The 20,198-nt window shown below is 45.9% G+C and overlaps 2 protein-coding genes and 1 long non-coding RNA gene across 9 annotated transcripts in view; 1 reads left to right on the plus strand and 2 right to left on the minus strand.

Moving 5' to 3' along the window:
• The window catches only part of LOC132453022 (cytosolic phospholipase A2 beta-like), an 11,178-nt gene extending 6,718 nt beyond the window's left edge, over nucleotides 1-4,460 (plus strand). For all 4 annotated transcript variants that reach the window (XM_060045881.1, XM_060045880.1, XM_060045882.1 and 1 more), the window contains 5 exons: nucleotides 736-819; nucleotides 1,173-1,327; nucleotides 1,966-2,137; nucleotides 2,780-2,948; nucleotides 3,502-4,460. In XM_060045881.1, the coding sequence (XP_059901864.1) occupies nucleotides 736-819; nucleotides 1,173-1,327; nucleotides 1,966-2,137; nucleotides 2,780-2,948; nucleotides 3,502-3,508 (587 nt within the window). In that variant the 3' untranslated portion in view covers nucleotides 3,509-4,460. The remainder of the gene's footprint in view (nucleotides 1-735; nucleotides 820-1,172; nucleotides 1,328-1,965; nucleotides 2,138-2,779; nucleotides 2,949-3,501) is intronic.
• A 5,904-nt stretch (nucleotides 4,461-10,364) lies between these two features.
• LOC132453024 (uncharacterized) lies at nucleotides 10,365-11,402 on the minus strand. The gene is made up of 2 exons (XR_009524559.1): nucleotides 10,642-11,402; nucleotides 10,365-10,571 (listed from the first exon to the last, which is right to left on the minus strand). It is a non-coding gene; the product is annotated as an uncharacterized LOC132453024 (long non-coding RNA).
• An 805-nt stretch (nucleotides 11,403-12,207) lies between these two features.
• Nucleotides 12,208-19,467, minus strand: LOC132453026 (uncharacterized). 4 transcript variants are annotated; one of them, XM_060045884.1, is made up of 9 exons: nucleotides 19,318-19,467; nucleotides 18,218-18,367; nucleotides 17,915-17,986; nucleotides 14,997-15,047; nucleotides 14,614-14,768; nucleotides 14,373-14,473; nucleotides 14,131-14,288; nucleotides 13,289-13,600; nucleotides 12,208-12,845 (listed from the first exon to the last, which is right to left on the minus strand). In XM_060045884.1, the coding sequence occupies exons 1-9, from the start codon at nucleotides 19,406-19,408 to the stop codon at nucleotides 12,271-12,273; spliced, it is 1,665 nt and encodes a 554-aa protein (XP_059901867.1). In that variant the 5' UTR covers nucleotides 19,409-19,467; the 3' UTR covers nucleotides 12,208-12,270. The 4 variants fall into 4 exon arrangements, with proteins under 4 accessions (XP_059901867.1, XP_059901868.1, XP_059901870.1 ...); XM_060045885.1 differs by having other exon boundaries at nucleotides 12,209-12,845; nucleotides 14,626-14,768; XM_060045887.1 differs by lacking the exon at nucleotides 14,997-15,047 and having other exon boundaries at nucleotides 12,209-12,845.
• Nucleotides 19,468-20,198: the final 731 nt, after the last annotated feature.

Raw genomic sequence — 20,198 nt, forward strand, 5'->3', positions numbered from 1 at the left:
TCACAATGCTGCACATTTTGAAAACGGCTTGTAACGGCTAATCACACGCACACCTGGTGGTGTGATTGGTCCCCCTTAAGAACCCAGCTCTCTGCTTGTTCATGTGCCGGCCTCAGTGGTTACTGTCACTCACCAACTGGCCAGACATTAAACACCCGTGTGTTTAATCTCTCTTCAACACTCAAAACCTGCAACCAACACTCAACACAATTTAACAGATTTATGCTGAATTATACCAGTTATGGGAGCTATCTATACACACACACACACACACACACACACACACACACACACACACACACACACACACACACACACACACACACACACACACACACACACACACACACACACACACACACATTTGTTCTTAAGTGCGTTGCTTTCCCAGTAACACACATGCATTGAACTTTTTCTACTTCTGCCAAACCTGATAATAGTATTGCATAAACAATTACCACCTAGCGAACAGTAGCATCTTGGCAAATGTGTTACACTGCTGAGTCCCTAGAGGGCAGTGTCGCGCTGTGTCAAATGAAAGCTGAGATAAAGTCAGCATGTCCCCAAAAACCCGCTCGCGTTGTGAGCCCCTCCCCCCTCCGCTTCACCCAAGCAGTAGATGATACAGAGCGCATGCTCTAAGAGGAATACCACAATAACATGTATAGATAATGAATGTACCAAATAGCAAGTTTTGCTATTGAAACTCTGACATGTGTGGTGCCAATTTCTCAGTCTCGTGGGTGGTCTTGAAACTCTTACCCTTGATCACCGAATGGAAATGGGGAACCACAGCCAACTTCATCTATCACAGTCCAGGTGAGATAAATTATGTAAATAGTATAAATACACAATCATAAATCAATAATGTAAAATAACAACAGGAGATTGCACAGTTCCGTCCAGAAGTACTGTGCGTTAACTGTTTATTAGCAAATATATAGGCCTAGTACCAAGGTACACGGATCACAAATCAATATAGCCTATGCTTGTATTTGACTTCCAGCAACCTTTTAATATCATCAAATCTGACATTAATCATGAACTCAAACCCCAAAGCACCGTCAATAACGTAAAACCTGCACCATGTAACTTTAGACTGGAGCTATTTACTCCAAAGAAAAATATATTTTCCAATATATTTAAAACGAGTGTTTTGTTGGTCATTGTAGACGAGTTCATTCCAGAGTGTCTGAGGTCTACGGAGAACCTCCAGCTGGTTGACGCTGGTCTGTTCCTGAACTCACCATACCCTCCGTTCCTCGGGCCGAGGAGGGACGTGGACCTCATCATCTCCCTGGACTTCTCCCTGGGGCAGAGCCTGGAGGTGTGTGTGTGTGTGTGTGTGTATTCATAGCCTTTTTATTGATCCCGAGGAAAATCTTCCACTGTGCTCTGTATAACTATAAAAAAAAACGTTGGGATTTGTTAACCTTGACCCTACTTCACAATCATTTAGGGTTTAAGGGACTAGAATGCGCACAAGAATTTTGGAAAGCGGTCCAGTACTGAGCGTAAACGTTGCAGCCGTAATAGGTGGAAAAGTGCTGCTAGGGAACCCTTTGGTACAGATCATATTCGAACATTATGGAAAGGATCTTAGTCTGTCTTAGTGCCAATTAGACCCAAAGTTATTGGAAAATAGTTCCCCTCCAGGTAGCTCGGTAGTGATGGGATATTGCATGTTAAAATGTGTGTGTGTGTGTGTGTGTGTGTGTGTGTGTGTGTGTGTGTGTGTGTGTGTGTGTGTGTGTGTGTGTGTGTGTGTGTGTGTGTGTGTGTGTGTGTGTGTGTGTGTGTGTGTGTGTGTGTCATGGGGACGTTTTAATAACTGAAGTTCAATACAGGAGTGCAAAAAACAAAGCATTTTATTTTCTAGTAGGCCCTGTTATTGTACGGTTATACAAGTTCGATCAAAACGTTGCACCTATGTGACTTTGACTCGTTTACCGTCATCGAGCCCAGAGCCTGATCCTGGCCAGGGATTATGCAGTCGAGGTGGGGAAGCCGTTCCCAGTGATAGACGACACGGTCCTGGAGGAAATGGACTGGCCCAGGGACTTCTACGTGTTCCCGGGTGGTCGTTCCGCGCCCACCATCGTTTACATGCCTCTCTTCAACCAAAGGAACTGCAGAGGTATAAGTCGGGATGCCCCTGTGTACCTCGGCTTTCAAGTCACGACTCTTGTGGTCGTCGAAGGAGAACGATAGAGCGGCGAAGTCACGCCCCTTCCGGGAGAGCCCATGGGACCTATGAGATCGAAAAATACGAATGGGTTTCAATGGAGAGAGAGTAATTATCTTCTGGTCCCAGTCTTTATAAGGATTACACATATGTTGTGTAATCCGGTTAAGGGGAATGGGGGGCTTCTCTTATTAAAAATGTTTTAGATTTGTCCTCAGCATGAAAGGAAATACAAGTTTTGTTGAGGTTTAATTATCCTGTATCCATGTAGAAGGAGTGCTATAATGCCACCAAGTGCGTGTGTGATCAGCCATTACCAGCATTTTGAAAATCTGCCTTTTCCTGTTTTAGTGACATCACAAGTACAGCTCCACCTAGATGTACCTATAAAAAAATCATAAATAACTATTTTAAATTATTAATATTTGTATACAATATGTACATGTGTATTCCAATTGAACTAGGTTTACCCATCTAATGGGTAAAATATATTAATTGGGTCAGCAACAGTGGTTTTTCCTTTTGCCTCTTTATGGATGTATCCTTGATATGGAGGTCCACACGTTAACGGGGAATCGTTTCGTTGGGACTCAGACGCAGCCGAGGTGAAGTCCAAGATGGCGGAGTACACTACAGTCCAGATGCCGTACAACCAGAAGAAGATAGCTGGCCTGTTGAAGATAGCCATGGACAACATGAAGAACAACAAAAACAAACTGATGCTCGAGATGCACAGTGCTGCTGTTCGCAAGCAGGAACGCAGGTAAAAGGGCGTGTGCTTGTGTGGGGGTCTGACTGGTTCTTGTTAAGAAGGCAAAGTCTTCCGACTGCTGTGGCAGTTTACTTCCATTGCAAACCCTTTTTCTTTGGATCAGGATATGTCCATTGACACGCTTCACTGGGCCAATTGGAGCAAGGATTAAGAGACTGTTTTTCCCAGTTCTTCTGTTGCAAAGTTTCAAAGCTGTGCCCATCGCAGTGACAATTTAACTCTTTGAGAACTACAGAAGGGAAAAAGCAGGGAACCATGTTGTACGTTTGGAGGTTAGAAAAGTAGGGATGATGCACGCAGGGAACAACAGTATTGTTTTATCGATTTCACATAAGAAAGAACCGAGAGCAGAATCAATTTGACCGAAAACATTAAAGATCAGTGTTACGTCACACTCAGCTGGCTCCAAAGGATTTGCATGAGTTTGTACAAAGTCACGTGAACCATGGAGGGAGGGGGGGAGGTTGCATGATGGGGGATGACGATGACTTGAATGATGAATCCTTCCAGTGTTTTTGACATCTTTCTTTCTTTCTTATCACAGATCATAGCTCAAAGTCGATGCCCAGGACAGAGTAAAGCGGATGATTTACAAAGTGCAGCCTTCCTCAGTAACGTTTCCCTCAGAACGCTGCAATGCTGGAATCACTCGTCTCGAGCGTAAACGGACCCACAACGTTTGTGTCACACTTATTACCAAAGCAGTGTTATTGCTCTTGATGTGCAACCCTTATTTTCTGCTGTATCTTATGCAAATAAAATGGAAAGAAAGGTTGTTTTGCGTCTTTCCATGTCTGCGAGAGAGAAAGCGAGCAATTTCATTGATTTGACGTCTTCGGGTTCTTGGTTGGGTCATCCCTCTCAAAGCTCAGTACCTTTTGATACTGGATGAGCAGGATTGCTTTCCAAGTCAAACATGGGTGCCATGATTTGTTGGTATTAAAAGAAAATCTTCACCGTGGTTTACACAATGGTACAAGCTACTAAATATTCTCCCACCCACTGGCCAAATTTCCCAGAGTATCAGTCCACTTCTATTAGAGCGTAACAAACATCCAAAGTGACAAGAGTGCATAGTTCTACCCCCATCGATCATATGGGACCCCAGGCTGCCTTCAAGTACCCCCATGTAAGCGCCTGAACTGTGAAAACTTGTATTTACTTTAGAAGTGTTATCAAGCAGGTCAAATTAATAAACGCATTCCATGTTCAGTGTTAATAGTTTACTACTTCATCGAATAACACGTTAACGATTATGTATAGCATGTTTCAAACCTTTAATTACGTTGAGGTTTCCCTCATTTACAATGACGACGAGTTTACAGCAAGGGACATGCACACAACAGCAATGATGAATAAACGTGAGTAAAAATATTTCAATAAATATACACTTGGGTTAGATTGTAATTTGATGAGCTGATATGAAACACTAAACGTTTAGCTAATGTGCGAGTAGCTGTGAGTGACCACAGCTGAGCATGAGACAGCAGGCGAGTTGAACAGTGACTTGGCGAGTTGAACAGTGAGTACCATACCAAATCAATGCAGAACATTACAACACAAATTGTATAAATAAAACAAACGTTTATTTAGCATGTTGATGTACAATACATTCAATATTCAAAATGTATTCAAAAACAATCTCCTCAAACCGTTGGGCTCCGTACATTCACAACATATGAATACAGTATAAACACATGCATTACTTTGGTGATAGTTTTATATTTGTCAGACATGGGAGAGCAACTGAAATGTTATTTAAGACGTCGCTAGCACCAAAGGCTACCAGAGAGGACGCTGGTGTTTTTGTGACCGTCAAAATAGTTTTTCCTGTGTTTTTCCACTTTCATTATTTACAGGGCTCCAGACTTATTTTTGTCACTAGGAGCACTGTGGCCCCTAACTGAAAATGTTAGGTGCACACACCGCCCATCAACATGTCAACCAAATTTCTAATTTTTACTAATTTTCACTGTATTACTAATAACTACTTTGATAATAGATGCAGAAATTACAATGTGCCGTTTCAAATTCAGTGTCACATTTTATTGTGATTCCCAACGGTTTCCAGGTTTGCGCATGCATGCGTTCGACAAGTACGGAAGCGACAGTTTCACAGGAGTGCGCCTGCTTGTCGTGCCGCTTGACAGGAGTAGTCAACTCAAAACGTCAACAGTGGATGTGTTGTTTTTGCACAATAATCTAAAGCACCAAGCCAAACACCAGATAGTGTAATTCCCATCTAATGTTTCTAATTTTCCATCGGGTGCGGGTCGGGTGTCGATATTAATTTATAGCGGGTCTGGTCGGGCTACTGTCGGAACACGGGTCGGATGCGGTTTGAAGTATTGCGGGTACGGGCAGGTGGCGGCGTTTGTAAAATAAGACCCGTGCAGGACTGACTTGCACTGGCACACTAGCCGAAGGTCAGAAGAACGAGTCAATCGTTTGCTTGCTTATTGTAAACGCACGTAGCAGGTTGTGAAATCTTTCTCCTTCCCACAGACGTTTAAGCTCGCTCGATAATCTCTAGGACCCTCCCCCTCGACACATTAGCCACTTACAGTGGCCATTCCCCATCCTTCTTACACTGATTGGCCTGCTAAAGATTCAGGATTCATTGACGCGCCCCTTCCACGTTTAACGTGTAAAAAAAAAAAAGGGAAATTTACTGGTAGCACATGCGCGACCAGATGGAAAATTCAGTTGCACACTCAAATTTTCGTTGCAAAATGCAACCATTTGGTCGCAGTCTCGAGCCCTGATTTACATTTTTTAACAAGCTATTGTTACGAGCCCGACCCATTTTACGGGACATTGATCCTAAGAGTACATCGCCTTGCCGGACAACTTTCCTCCCTTCCACCACCTTCCAGTACCTGGAGTTAACGCTTGTCTGGCCAGCAGCATCCCTCCTTGGCAAGCATGTTTCGTTATTCCAGCTCGCAATTCCGCCAACCTAACCACGCAACCTAATGCTGTCGACCTGTACAGAGATTTACCCCACAGTCATTGGTCAAATTCAAACTTTTTAACTGTCAATCTATCAACAACAAATCCAGCCTGATTGAAGAGCACATCAGGGAGAGAGGACTTGATTTCATGTGTCTGAGAGAAACCTGGCACCAGCCAGAGGTTTACTCTGCCCTTAACGAAGCCTGCCCTGGGTACAGTTACTTGGAGGCAGCCCGCAGCACGGCATGGATGAAGCTCAACTTTCTGCAATTAAACAAAAACAGAAGCCATCCTCATCGGCACACCACATCAGCTCCTCCCACATCCCCAATATCACTTTCTCTGGCCAAAACATTCCCCCTTCCACATCTGACACCACCAACCTGGGTGTAAAATGGACCAGCAACTAAATTATGACACCCACATCAATCACCTCCACAAGACCGCATTCTACAACCTTGAAAACATTGCCAAACTCCGGCCTACACTCACCCTGGCAGATTCAGAGATGCTCGTCCACGCCTTTGTCTCCTCCAGGTTGGAGTACGGCAATGCACTCCTCATGGGGATCTCTGGCAAGAGCATCCAGAAGCTCCAGCACATACAAAACAGCGCTGCCAGGATCCTGATGAGGGTGTGCAAATTTGAACTCATCACCCCCATCCTCGAATCCCATCACTGGCTCCCTGTCACATTCAGAATTGAATTCAAGGTCTCCCTCCTCACCCACCAGTGCATCCATGGACATGCCCCCCCCCTACCACCAGGAGCTCCTCACCCCCCACACCCCCTCACGCACCCTTCGCTCTGCATCAGCACACACCCTCAAACCACCCAAGACCAAGATCCGCACCATGGGTGATCGGGCTTTGTCCGCTGCTGCCCCAAGACTATGGAATGCCCTCCCTGACAACCTGAGGGCCCCACAGACAGCTGTTTAAAAAACAACAACTTAAGACTTATCTTTTTAAAAAAGCTTTTTGCTAATTTCCCTTTTAGTGTTTATGTATTATATGTATTAAAAACCCCTTTTTATGATATATTTTTCTCTTTCTTAAACTCTAGCACTTTCAAATTACTGAATGTAAAGTGCTCTACAAATTAAATAATTATTATTAGTACTTTCAGTCAAGTACCGCCTGCATTGGGTCACAAAACAATTCACAATCCAGATCTAGAGGCCACCGAGTTATCAGGGTAACCTGTCCTACAGTCCCTCAATGAATGCAACCACATGGAGTGGTGAGCACAGACTCAAAGCGTAACACCCCATCACACACAGGGAGAGGCCGGCCTGAAGCGTGCAGTCAGATGATGGCGAGTGAAGATGTCATTGATGTTGACTCTTATTCCCCAGAGAAATCCCTCGCCAAGTGTTCATGAGGCAAAAAACTGAAAGTGAGTCAAACCCTGGCAGGCATTACGACCAGGCCTTCTCATTCGTTCTCTTCCGACATCTTTGTAGCCGTCTCCTGGGGCAGCAGTAGCTCCGGAGGTAGAGCAGGTTGGCTGGTAACCTGGGGCCGGTTGCACCAACTGGGCGTAAGCCTGGTCTTACCTACGCCTGGTCGTAACTTGGCGTTCTAAGTCTAAGACCCTTACGCCGGTTGCACCAACTGGGCTTAGCGTTCTTTTCACTAAGACCAAGGCGTAAATCCTACGCCGTTGAAATTTCTGCCGTTTCAAAAGCAATTACATTCAATCCATCCAGCTCTACCATGGCACGTATAATACATAGGCTGTACAACGAGCGGGCATTTAGGCGGGAAAGAGTAATTAAGGACAGAAGCAATCCATTGGACATTTATAATGACGAGGACCTGATTGAGAGGTTTTGATTCTGTAGGAGAGATCTGTTTGAATTAATAGAAGAGCTTCACCGGATTTACAGTTCGTGTCGGACCGCAATGCAGCGCTACCACCAGGGACGTCAATAGGATTTAGAGGCTGGGGGGGGCTTAGCCCCTAGCAGTGCCCGAAATGCATGCGAAAAAATTTCATCACATCTTTAAAGGGGTTCTTTAATTCATATTACAGTAGAGAGTACAGCGGAGCATCTATCAGGGCCTGTTTTCTCTTACTCTTACTTAAATGACCCCTCAGCCCTAGCCCCTCCCGCCAGCGCTCTCGGAAACTATTTTAATCCAAAAGACAACTTCTAATTGTATTAGTATTTATTTCAACTCATACTCTGGCTTATTATGTTAAGTGTAGGCATGTTACGATTTCCTGGGGCTTTTGAACATCTTGGGGGGGCTTAGCCCCCCCAAAATAGGCCTAACGACGTCCCTGGCGCCACCTAGTGACCGGCATGTCTGGATTTGGTCGTCTGCGGTAACCTCACGGACCTGGATCTAGTCATGCATTTGGCGTGTGTGCACCATATACGGTTTGGGCTGTGGTACCACTTCTAACGAAAGAAGTATAAAAACAATACAAAAACAATAGGGTTCCAACCTGTTGGCTTGGACCCCTAAAAAAACGTTCTCATGTGTCAGGTCCATGGTCACCAATGGAGGAGATTATTGATACGCTCCGAAGTTTGGCCGGTGATGTGGAGAACAATCGTGTTGAAGACACAGATGCAGTCGATAGAGTGTGTGTTCTGGGAGATAGGATAGACGACTTATCCTCACTGGTACGTTTTGAGGCCAGTGTGGAAAACACAAAGATTTCCCAAGTGCTACAGGCACTGGGTGCGAAACATAGGGTCGGGAGCATGGACATATTGGGAGACCCACCGTGGAGATTTGTTTGGTTCACGTGACGTCACTGTAGCTTTGCGCCGCCATCTTGACGACCGATCCCACCCACTGACCCACTGGTTTCAGTGGTAACTCAGCACCAACAACAACGCCTACGACCACAATCAAACAATGAGGATGCACTCTTTTATTCTCTTTAGTGCAGGTAATGAAAGGTTCTGATGGATGGCATATCCATGTAGCTTACTAATGAATAAAATGCATACAACAAACGCTGACATATGACCCACTATGTTCTGCTCCATATAGGCTACCCAATGTTGACAACGTCCCAGCCAAAGAGTATTGGTATTAATACCTCATTCATTGTCCAAAATAATCCATAATAATTCAAATCGGGTTTTGTTGTGGGTACAAAATTAATCTTGAAGAAAACTCGTCCCAAGCGAAATTATCGTCTATGATTTGATGACGGATTTCAACGATTTCAACGATCGCTTCACCCATCCAGCCACATCATATTGGTAGGCATCAGTGCTCTTGAACGCTTTCAAGATATCTCCACTGTATGGGGAGGGGTTGTGGACTAAATAAATATATATGTCTTGAACATTTATTTGAGGCAAGCGTGAGGCCGATACTAATGGACTAAAAAAAACTGGGGGTAACAAATAAGGATCGGAGCCTAAAATCGTGTTTTTTTTCCCAGATATCTGTCTCTCTCTAACATTCAGATGACCGGTGTGGGCGGCCATACTAGGCGAGATCGGTCGTGCAAATGGCGGCATCCAGAAAACGGGACGTAGATGAACCGTATGAATTGTTTTATTTATAATTTCTGATTAATATATTATTATTCTTAAGGCACTTATGGAAGCATTATTCACTAATTAAACAAGAAATCGGCTGAACACACGAGAACATTCAGTTGGATCCACTGAGTTGTTTATTACAATTATGCTTCATTAACAAAAAAGACAGAAAAACAGTCCCTTACATGTACACAATAAACACGAGGACTAAAACAATAGAAGCAGCAGACTTTACAAATCATCAACAGGTGAGCACATATCTTTAATAACTGAACATGTTCTGCGGCCGCTTGGTTCCCAACAGAACACAAAAAATCAAGATTCAGTTTAAGGTCATTTACAACATGCAACATTATCCCATAGACATCTTGGTTATTATGAATAAACATAACATCTGCTTTAAATCAGGTCGCAAATCAGGATTATGACAAAAATGATGATATAAGAGCCCTTAAGACTTAAACTGTTGAAAATATATCAAGATTGACCATCAATAGGTAATTTATGTACATTTCAAATAATAAATGTGCTTATCTAACTATGGGAGATCTTAAAAGCCTTTTCATGGTTTATCATGCCAGAGAGAGAGAGAGCGAGAGCGAGAGCGAGAGCGAGAGACTATAACTGCCACAAAGACACTGAGTCGTCAGTGTGTGTGTTTTAATGTAGGTTTGTTTTTGTGTGCACGTCTGTCTGTCTGTCTGTCTGTGTGTGTGTGTTTTTGGTGTGTGTGTCTGTGTCTGTCTGTGTGTGTCGGTGTGTTTGTATATGTGTGTGTGTATCAGTGGAGGCTTCTCCATTGAGGAGAGGGAGGAAGATCCTCCCTAACATTGTTGAGAATAAAAAATGTAGATTGCCCAGACTATTGTAATGAATTAATGCCCTTAAATATGACTACTTTATTGCCTTTGAATATATAATGTTCGTTTCCCTGGGTAAAGGGACATTAGCACCCCCTATCGCCTTTTGACTATTACTTCAGGGAGGAACGTCCTCCCTCCGCCTCCGTTGACTCCCATTCATTTTCCCGAAAGTACTGGCGGCCGGTGGATAAAATGGGTTTCAATGGGAGAGAGGAGGAAAGTCCTCCTCTGAGTGGGTGGGACCTTAAGGGGTCTGATTCGCGCAAAAAATCTATCCGTCTGCGCTATGAACCAATAAGCAGGATCCCTGGATGTTGAGCAGTGTTGCCAGATTGGTCCGATTTCCCACCCAATTGGGCTACTTTTAACCATGTTAGGCTGGAAGAATTATCATTGGGCGGGAAATCTGCCCAATCTGGCAACGCTGTCGATAACAAACCCGGTCTTCGTTGCCGCGGTGCTCAGTCTGAGAGACGCAGAGCAAGTGAAATCTGCGATAGCGAGATCCTAAATGCACAATGGAAACATTGGAAACTGAGGACATTGTTAACGTCTTATTACAAAAAGCATTCCATTCATTCAGTTACAGTGCTAAGTTAGCGACCAAAGAAAGAGGTAGACCACTTCCCAAAATCAAGGTCACCAGAAGTAATGGCAACGTCAGTGTTGTGAGTGCTACATGGTTTGCTAGGTACGCAATGACTTACTGGTAGCATTACAAGCAATTGTAACTGAAAATAAACATAGCTAAATAACTTCAGTCAGTGAGGGCAAAAATAGGCCCAATGATAGGCCCAGATTTTTTTATTTACTTTTACAAATCAATAGTAGGCCTGATTTGACTAATATGCTTTGCATCCTTTCCTTCTCAAATGACAGTGATGCCACTGGTGGCTTTGTATACATTTTGTTCACATAACTCCCTCCCTGCTATTTTGTAGTTCACCAAAACACCCTGAAACAACTTGAGTCTCACATTCTTATGCCACCAATCACCAACAGTGCAAGCAGGCCAATGGCAACCAAGCGCGCAGTCCTTCCTCCCTCACTTTAAAAACCACCAGCCGCCTCTGGTGTGTATGTGTTTGCATGCGTACGTGTGCGTGTGTGTTTGTGTGTGTGCAAAGTGCCCCCCCTGCCCCCTCCACCCCTCACCCCCTCCCTCCCCCCCCCACCCCCTCCCTCCCCCATCCACCCCTCACCCCCCCTCCCTCCCCCATCCACCCCTCCACCCCCCCACCCTCCCCCCCTCACCTCCACCCCCTCCCTCCCCCCTCCCCCCCCCACCCCCTCCCTCCCCCATCCACCCCCCACCCTCCCCCCCTCACCTCCACCCCCTCCCTCCCCCATCCACCCCCCACCCTCCCCCCCTCACCTCCACCCCCTCCCTCCCCCATCCATCCCTCACCCCCCACCCTCCCCCCCCTCCCTCCCCCATCCACCCCTCACCCCCCCTCCCTCCCCCATCCACCCCTCCACCCCCCCACCCTCCCCCCCTCACCTCCACCCCCTCCCTCCCCCCTCCCCCCCCCACCCCCTCCCTCCCCCATCCACCCCCCACCCTCCCCCCCTCACCTCCACCCCCTCCCTCCCCCATCCACCCCCCACCCTCCCCCCCTCACCTCCACCCCCTCCCTCCCCCATCCATCCCTCACCCCCTCACCCTGCCCCCTCCACCCCCCCACCCTCCCCCCCTCACCTCCACCCCCTCCCTCCCCCATCCATCCCTCACCCCCTCACCCTGCCCCCTCCACCCCCCCACCCTCCCCCCCTCACCTCCACCCCCTCCCCCCCCCATCCATCCCTCACCCCCCTCCACCCCCCCCCCTCCACCCCTCACCCCTCCCCCCTCCCCCCCTCCCCCCTCCACCCCTGAGGCACCCCGCAGACCCCCCCCCCCCCCCATTTCTCTACAACTGAGGGACCACCGAGACGCCCCCCAGAACCCCGGGAGGCTCCTGCTCCCCCCGCTCTCTTTCTACAACCGACACAGAGAGGCTGAGGACCGCACTAGGGACCCCCCTGGGGGGGACCGCCAGACCCAGAGCCCCGGGAGGAGGTCCTCCTGGGTGAAGGAGGACCAGAAGGTGTGGATGTGTGTCAGTGTGTCTGAGGACCCTCCTCCACCTGGGGACACTCTGTAGAAGGACAGAGAGCCAGCAGGCCGGTCCAGATACACTCCTACTCTGGTGGAGCCAGCGGCGGGGAGAGGGAGGGCTGTCTCTCTACCGTTGTACCGGGCAGAGTAACCACCATCATGACAATAAAGAACCCAGGACTTGTTGTTCCCTCCAAGCCAGCTGTCACCACCCCCTCCTCTCCTTGTGATTCCTCTGTATGTCACTCCTATAACAACAGGTCCTTCCCTCTCTACCTCCCAGTAACAGCGGCCAGTCAGAGCCTCTCTACCCAACACCTGGGGCCAGTAGTTAAATCTGTCAGGGTGATCCGGATACGACTGGTCCTCTTCAACCAGCGTCACCTTCCTGTTGTCCTCAGACAGAGAGAGGTCTCTGTGGGCCGTGTTGGGGTCCAGTGTGAGGTCACAGGCATCTGAGGGAGAACCAGACATGATGAGCTGCTGAACCGCTCTTCATCCTCATCATCATCATCACTAGTACTGTTCTCCTGCGCTCTGTGTACATATACATAGATATGAACACATACATACATATACATATGTACACATTCATAGATACACACACCTCAACAATAACGTTATGAAAACATCAACAACAATATTCTGAATACATCAACAACAATGTTAAGAAAACATCAACAATCAGAATCAGAAAGGATTTAATTGCCAAGAAGGGTTTTACACCAACCAGGAATTTGGCTTGGTGAGTAAGGTGCATACATTAAGACAATAACAATGAACAATGAACAAACAGTGATATATATATAACACAATATAAACAAGCAGGGACATAAGTGATCAATTTAAAATAGGATGAATATATCAACAAACGTCTCTCCTTGGATCCAGGACTTACCAAAGACAAGCAGCTCAGCGCTGTGATTGGCCGTGCCAGCGCTGTTGCTCGCCATGCAGCAGACCGTGTTCACGCCGTACCTCCCACCTCTGACGAAGAGGAAGCCCCTCTCCACCCAGGCCTCTGATTGGTCGTCTGTGCCGTCCCTCTCCAGGGGCCTGCCGTTGTGGAGCCACTCTACTGTGGGCTCCGGCGTGCCGCCGGCGTGGCAGGTGTAGCGGGCCGTTTGGCCCACGGGCAACACGTGGGTAGAGGAGTGGAACTCTGTGATGCTGGGGGCCTCCTCCTCCTCCTCCGTGGGCATCACTGAACCTGAAGAAACCAGGAGGAGAGGAGTGAACGTCTACAACACAGATCTAGAGATGCAGCGTCAGACACTCCCTTCACTCTCTCCTAACACCCGTCCACTAGAGGGCGACCAGGGGATTCACACCCAGTATTCTGGCCTGCCTTTCCATACATGATTGAGTATCACAGCAGTGTCTACAAAGATTACCCAGGGAGGGGTAGTCACTCCACGAAGAGATTAACGAGTCGGGGGCGGAGCTTGTGGAGGCGAACGCAAAACCGTTCAGCAGCTCAAATAGAAACTAGTGCAAGTGAACCCGGAAAGGGTTGACCCTTGTGATCTGACCTCAGTAGACCACAATAGAAACCTGACCTCAGTAGACCACCATAGAAACCTGAATTTAGTAGACCACAATATAAACCCAGACCTTGGTAGACCTAAACACATCCAACAACCTTTCAACTCTTAAAGAGTGTATTTACTGTATCTACGGCACAGAGAACAGAAAGGAGGATCCGTTCTCCACTCATGAACACAAACAAAGTCTACGGACCCTCTTTGTTCCGCTCAGCCTCCAGATGATCCAGGTCTAGGACCTTCTCACAGATCCAGTGGTGCAGTCTGTTACACGGCTCTTCAGACCAGCCGTCCTCCCCTGCTACGACACAGTCTCTTGCTCCGCCGTCATCGCGTGGTTTAACGTGTCTCCAACTGAGAACCACGAGGAGGAGACAGTGGAGGTCAGTCTGTCACTCTCAGAGAAGAGATGCTGCTGAACAGAGTCTTCAGCCTTACCTTGAGGTCATGGGGGTACCATCCACCCACTTGTGGGTCCCCTCCTTCTCTCGATCACTCAGTCCAATCCAGGAAGTATCCATCAATCTGCTGACAAACGCCTGTTTCCAAAGGTAATAGCATCTGTTGTTATGACAACACACACACACACACACACACACACACACACACACACACACACACACACACACACACACACACACACACACACACACACACACACACACACACACACACACACACACACACACACCAGTTCTTCTCTGCTGTTGATGACCACCAGGTCTGCCTTTCTCTTCTGACAGTCTTCTCTACTGGCCCTCCAGCCCTTCTTAGTAGTAGAAACACGGTAGAGACTCTTGTCGTGAAGCATCCAGCCCTGAAGTGTCAATTCATCTGTTGAATGTAAAAGAACATCCTGAACAAACAGTTATCTTACGGTCTTCGTTACAGACACACAACCCTGAGACCTGACCTTAACAGACCACATAGAAGCATGACCTTAATAGACGACGATAGAAACCTGACCTTAGTAGACCACAATATGAATCACAGAAGCAGAGGGTGTTTTTGAAATGAATGTTAATGACGCGATAGATTTAATAACTTTGATAAAACCCTCACCGAGTTCATCCAGTAAGTTCTCTCTCCCCTCTATCCAGGGTGACGGTGAGTCTAGGACAGGACAGAGGAATACAGAAGATATGAGCTCTAAAACAGTACGACATCGTCTCTAAGCATCACAGGACCCACAGCCAACCAAACACAAAGTCATAATATTAATACTAATTAAAATAGCAATAACTACAGTTATCAATATCATTATCGCTGCTATTGTTACAATTATTCATATTAGTAGGCCTAACACAAATTCTAACAAATACAATAATGATCATTATCATTGCTATTATTACAGTTGTTACGCTGTACTGAATCGTGTCACACCTTCGCGTTTGGTGTGAACGCACAAATCATGTCATCCCTTCGCGTTTGGTGTGAACGCTCCTTCACTTGTGCGTCAGGCCTGCCATTATATAGCAGTAAGATGTTTAAAAACATAACGTCTTACCTGGGCGAGTGTCGCTGCGGTGTGTGCGCGTGCGTGTGTGTGCAAGCGCGTGTGTGTTTGTGTGTGTGTCTGTGCTTCCGTGTATGTTTGTGCGCATGTGCGTGCGTGTGCGGTGTGTATTTGTGTACTTGCTGTATGTATGCGTTTGCGTGGGTGTGTGTGAAGGCCGATTTAGGGTCGTTTTAGACGCGAGCACGTAATTTACACAAGGGACTTGTTTTAGACAAGTTTTGATTTACGGTTCCTTTAAGGTTCCTTAAGGATTGCCGCCAGAACAGTAGGGGGAGCAACGAACAAATCTGTGGGCGTGGAAGTGGAAATCGCTGGCTTGTTTATATTTATAATTATCATAATTCGTTCTTGTGTTTTCTTCTTCTCCTTCAAAATTCTTCATTCGCTTCTGTCACGGCCTTTTAAAAATGGCGCTATTATGCTGTAAAACCGGAAATGTGAGACTCCTGAAAGGATGTGGTTAGCTGGCCAATCACAGTCTTTGCGAGCTGCGTAGGGCCGTAGTGTTTTAGTCGCAGTCAGGAATTTTGGGCGACGCACTTAAGCACGTAAAGGCCGATATATGCTCTGTTTTAGACGTAACGCGTAAGCACGTAAGATACATAACCCCCCTTGCGCGGTAAAATATCCCCCCTTACGTGCTTAAGTGCGTCGCCCAAAATTCCTGACTATGCGACTAAAACACTACGGCCCTACGCAGCTCGCAAAGACTGTGATTGGCCAGCTAACCACATCCTTTCAGGAGTCTCACATTTCCGGTTTTACAGCAACCTTAACATCGTTCAGAGTGTGGAAAAAGACCGCAAACCTAAACTTAGCTACTGCTACTCTCGTCGAAAATACTGGAAGTGCATGAATATAAACAAGCCAGCGATTTCCACTTCCACAGATTCGTTCGTTGCTCCCCCTACTGTTCTGACGGAGAATCCCCTTGCAACACGCGCAAGGAACAAGGAACCGTAAATCAAAACTTGTCTAAAACAAGTCCCTTGTGTAAATTACGTGCTTACGTCTCTGCGTCTAAAACGACCCTAAATCGGTCTTTAGGGGGGATACTTTACTGCGCAAGGGGGGGTTATGTATCTTACGTGCTTACGCGTTACGTCTAAAACAGAGCATTTATCGGCCTTGAGAGCTGCAGGCTGCTTGGCACGTGCGCACTGACCAACTTGAGTGACTGGTGCGACAGGCCTGCTATTATATAGAAGTAAGACTAGAGTGTCCGCGTGTGCGTTGCCTGCGCTCAACCTCTAGTTGTTTTTAAACCCATAGCTATAATATGGAAACCCCCGGTCGATATTGTATTTCATTTCTGAGCGCATAATGCAATAACATTTTGCCTACAATGTTACAACAAATAACATATTGGTTCACCTATAACGTAATGAAGCAAGCATGATCATCTTCTTCTTACTTTATGAAGCAAGCATAATCATTTTAAGTTCGCAGCATTTGTGTATCAGAAGATTAGACCCTGAGGGTGATTCACACTTGATGCTTTATATGCGGACATCGATGTCGTTCAGACATCAGTAGATTCAAGGGGGGTGGGCCTGCAAGGGGCGGGATATGACGTACGGTCTAAGTTCGCAAGAGGCGGGATAAGTGCGGCCGCTGACACTATAGTTTGTTTTGGTTTGACCGCAGACAGCACGGAGGCAGAACTCATCGCCATCAGCTAACAGCTAAGGCAGCAACCTACCTAACTATAGTGAGCTAAAGCACGGGCTTGTGTGGGGGAGGGGGGGGTTGTGAGGGCAAGATTACAGATTGTACATTGGCTACCTGACGTGAGAGATGTTTTTTTATTGTTAACAGAAGAATGCATCATTGAGATTAAACATCTCTTCAAGTGATCTGGCCAAGAGAGTTAGCAGTAGCCTACAGTCACACATAGCCTACACATAAAACATAAGAAAAATAAAACAACTGATACAGTCGGCAGGGGCGAGGGGGGATTTCAATATCACAAGACATTTCGGGAGGCTCAATGTGGTGGATAATGTTTAAAGAACAATAACGTTTTGCAAAAAAATGTCTATGATGGACATAAGGCTCAGGTGGGAGAGTGTGTCGACGGCGGGGCTGTTATCTCAATCTTGCCGTTGTTTTGAAACATCTGCATCCGCGTGTGTGCAGTGTGTGCGTGCGTGTGTGCATGTGTGTGTGGTGTGTGTGTATGCGGTGTCCTGCGCTGCCCTTGTCTTGAAACGTCTGCATCAGCACGCCTGTGTGTGCAGTGTGTGTGCATGTGCGTGTGTGTTCGTGCACGTGCGTGTGGATTGTTTGTGTGTGTGTATGCTGTGTTTATGTGTGTGCGTGCGGTGTATGTGTGCTAACCCTATTATTATCACTAAGTCTAACAAAAACAATATTTAACATTATCTTTGCTATTGATACAATCAATGATATGATTATACTGTATTGTAATTCTATTTAGGAGGATATGATTGAGACTCACTGAAGCGCAGGGAGATGAGGAGAATACTCAGCAGTCCGATGCTCACAATGACAGTGATGTGAAACCATAGAGCTGTTCAGGGGTAGGACACACACACACACACACACACACACACACACACACACACACACACACACACACACACACACACACACACACACACACACACACACACACGGTCACTTCGACCAAAAAAGTTTTATAAACGTAAATCTTAAATGTATTTGGAGGAAATCATACTTTTTTTGATCATTATTTTGGACTGGATTATTTCTTTTAAATTCTGTATAAAGGGGCACCTACCAAATCTTCTCTTCCTGGTCTCCTCCCGGTCCAAAGACGTGTCCTCAGGTTCCTCAGAGAGTCCAGGGTCCGGTTCAGAGATGGTGACCATTGTTACTCTCTGACGGCTTCCACGGCGTCTGAAGTTAGCCTTCTTCTTTGCTCTACCAGCTGAAAAAACAACGTCACTTGTTTTCATTCTGACCAATTATCAGCGTGCACTCCGATACCATCAGTGTAAGGAAATGTTTTTCTTCTACTGCACACAGACTCACGAACGCACTCAAGCACACACACACGGACACACAGAGTAATGTACACACAGATATATTCATACTGCGTGGCTGTCATTCACAGTCCAGACTCCCTACGGTCTGCAGAATCACTCCCCGTCTTGAAGAATCACCTGAAGACATCTACTGAGAACACCTCAGTAAGTGTTATCATTCCCTAATTATTGACATATACGCGCTCATAGTTATACAGTAATACACACAGAATCACATACGTACACACAGTAATGGAGGGGGGACAACATGTGGCCTACGTGTCACCAGGGTCTTTCACATCGGCCCACGCAGAAAATATGAGGACATGTATTGTGGGATAACTTGAGATATGGTCATATTAATGACAAACTTTATAGAATTATGTTAAATTCATAAGTTCACCTGATATCGCTTCAGTTAAATGAGCCGTCCTTATTAAAACACAAAATCGATTAAATAAACCATTGTCAATCTAATGTTACGTTGCACTACCATTAATAATAAGTCATGAAACAACTAAACTTGTGTTCTGCTCCCTAAAGTTACTCTGCACTCTGTTCCACGTATATAACGGACATATAACAGGAAACACACAACTACTTGAGATGCCTATCAGTAGTCCGTAACTCATGAGCGTAATCTCACGTCAAGTAAGGTAAATACGAGCTTTTTGTCTCAAACACACACATGTCGTTATTTAGGAGAATAAATCTGTCTATACGGTCACTGGTTCTTCAGGTCGGCCTATTTGACTTAAAACTTTTTCTAAAAGTACATTTTAAACGTATGCAGATGAAAATGCATTTTCTTTTTACTGGATTATTTATTTTAAATCCTCTCAAGGGCACCTACCAGATCTTCTCTTCCTGCGCTCCCTTCGGTCCAAAGACGCGTCCCCAGGTTCCTCAGAGAGTCCAGGGTCCGGTTCAGAGATGGTAGCCATGGTTCCTCCCTGACAGCTTCAGATACGTCTGCTCTCAGGAGTCGGCTCTGATATATCAGCTGGAAAAAACACGTTGCATGTTTTAATTCCGAGCAGTCATCAGCCTGCAAATCTGATATCATCAGTGTCAGGAAGTGACAGTTGACACTCATATCAGAGTGAAGACACTCTTATCAGATGTCTTCAGTTGACACACAGACTCACGGACGCATGCAAACACAAACAAGATTATTTTTCATTGAATATAAAGACACAACGTACATAGGTATCAGAGACGTGTAGTGAGGCCCGTGGCTGGTTAGGCACTGACCTTTTCAGAGTCCGATTTACAAATATATGAACCCAATTGTTATGTAGGCCTAGTAGAAAAGGCGATTTCTCATAGCACAGCCACAATGCCAGTCGTTTCGGCGGTACCACTCTGTTTGAAAAGACCGCGTTACTTTCTGTCCCGTAGTTTGAAGCAACCCGTTAAGCTCCGGCATTGGTCTTCCATCATTTATTATCTCTTTTTCTGATTGAAAGTCCAGTTTTGAGACATTTCTGAGTTTGGCTATTGAATCATTATCTTCCATGTTTGCAGTCAGAAATGTTTTTTTAAATAAACAAACTGATGTAGTGCACTCGACTGCTTAAAAGAAGACAACTATGGAAGCATATATGTAGCAAATGGCAATGCAATTGACAATTCATTATGCAATTTTATAATGTAATTTTTAAATACGTTATTCAAAGTGTATTTTAATATGCAAAGGGACATTGCAATCATCAATTAAATTTGCAAAAGTTA

This window comes from Gadus macrocephalus, chromosome 2 (assembly GCF_031168955.1).
Source record: "Gadus macrocephalus chromosome 2, ASM3116895v1".
Lineage (NCBI taxonomy): Eukaryota > Metazoa > Chordata > Actinopteri > Gadiformes > Gadidae > Gadus > Gadus macrocephalus.

Excerpts from the sequence above, each read along its gene's own strand:
- LOC132453026 (XM_060045884.1), bottom strand. The coding sequence starts at position 19,408 with ATGGCTACCATCTCTGAACCGGACCCTGGACTCTCTGAGGAACCTGGG. Across the intron at positions 14,769-14,996 it reads GAACTTACTGGATGAACTCG|ATGAATTGACACTTCAGGGC; the intron begins GTGAGGGTTTTA and ends TACATTCAACAG. Across the intron at positions 12,846-13,288 it reads CGCTGAGCTGCTTGTCTTTG|ATGCCTGTGACCTCACACTG; the intron begins GTAAGTCCTGGA and ends GTTCTCCCTCAG.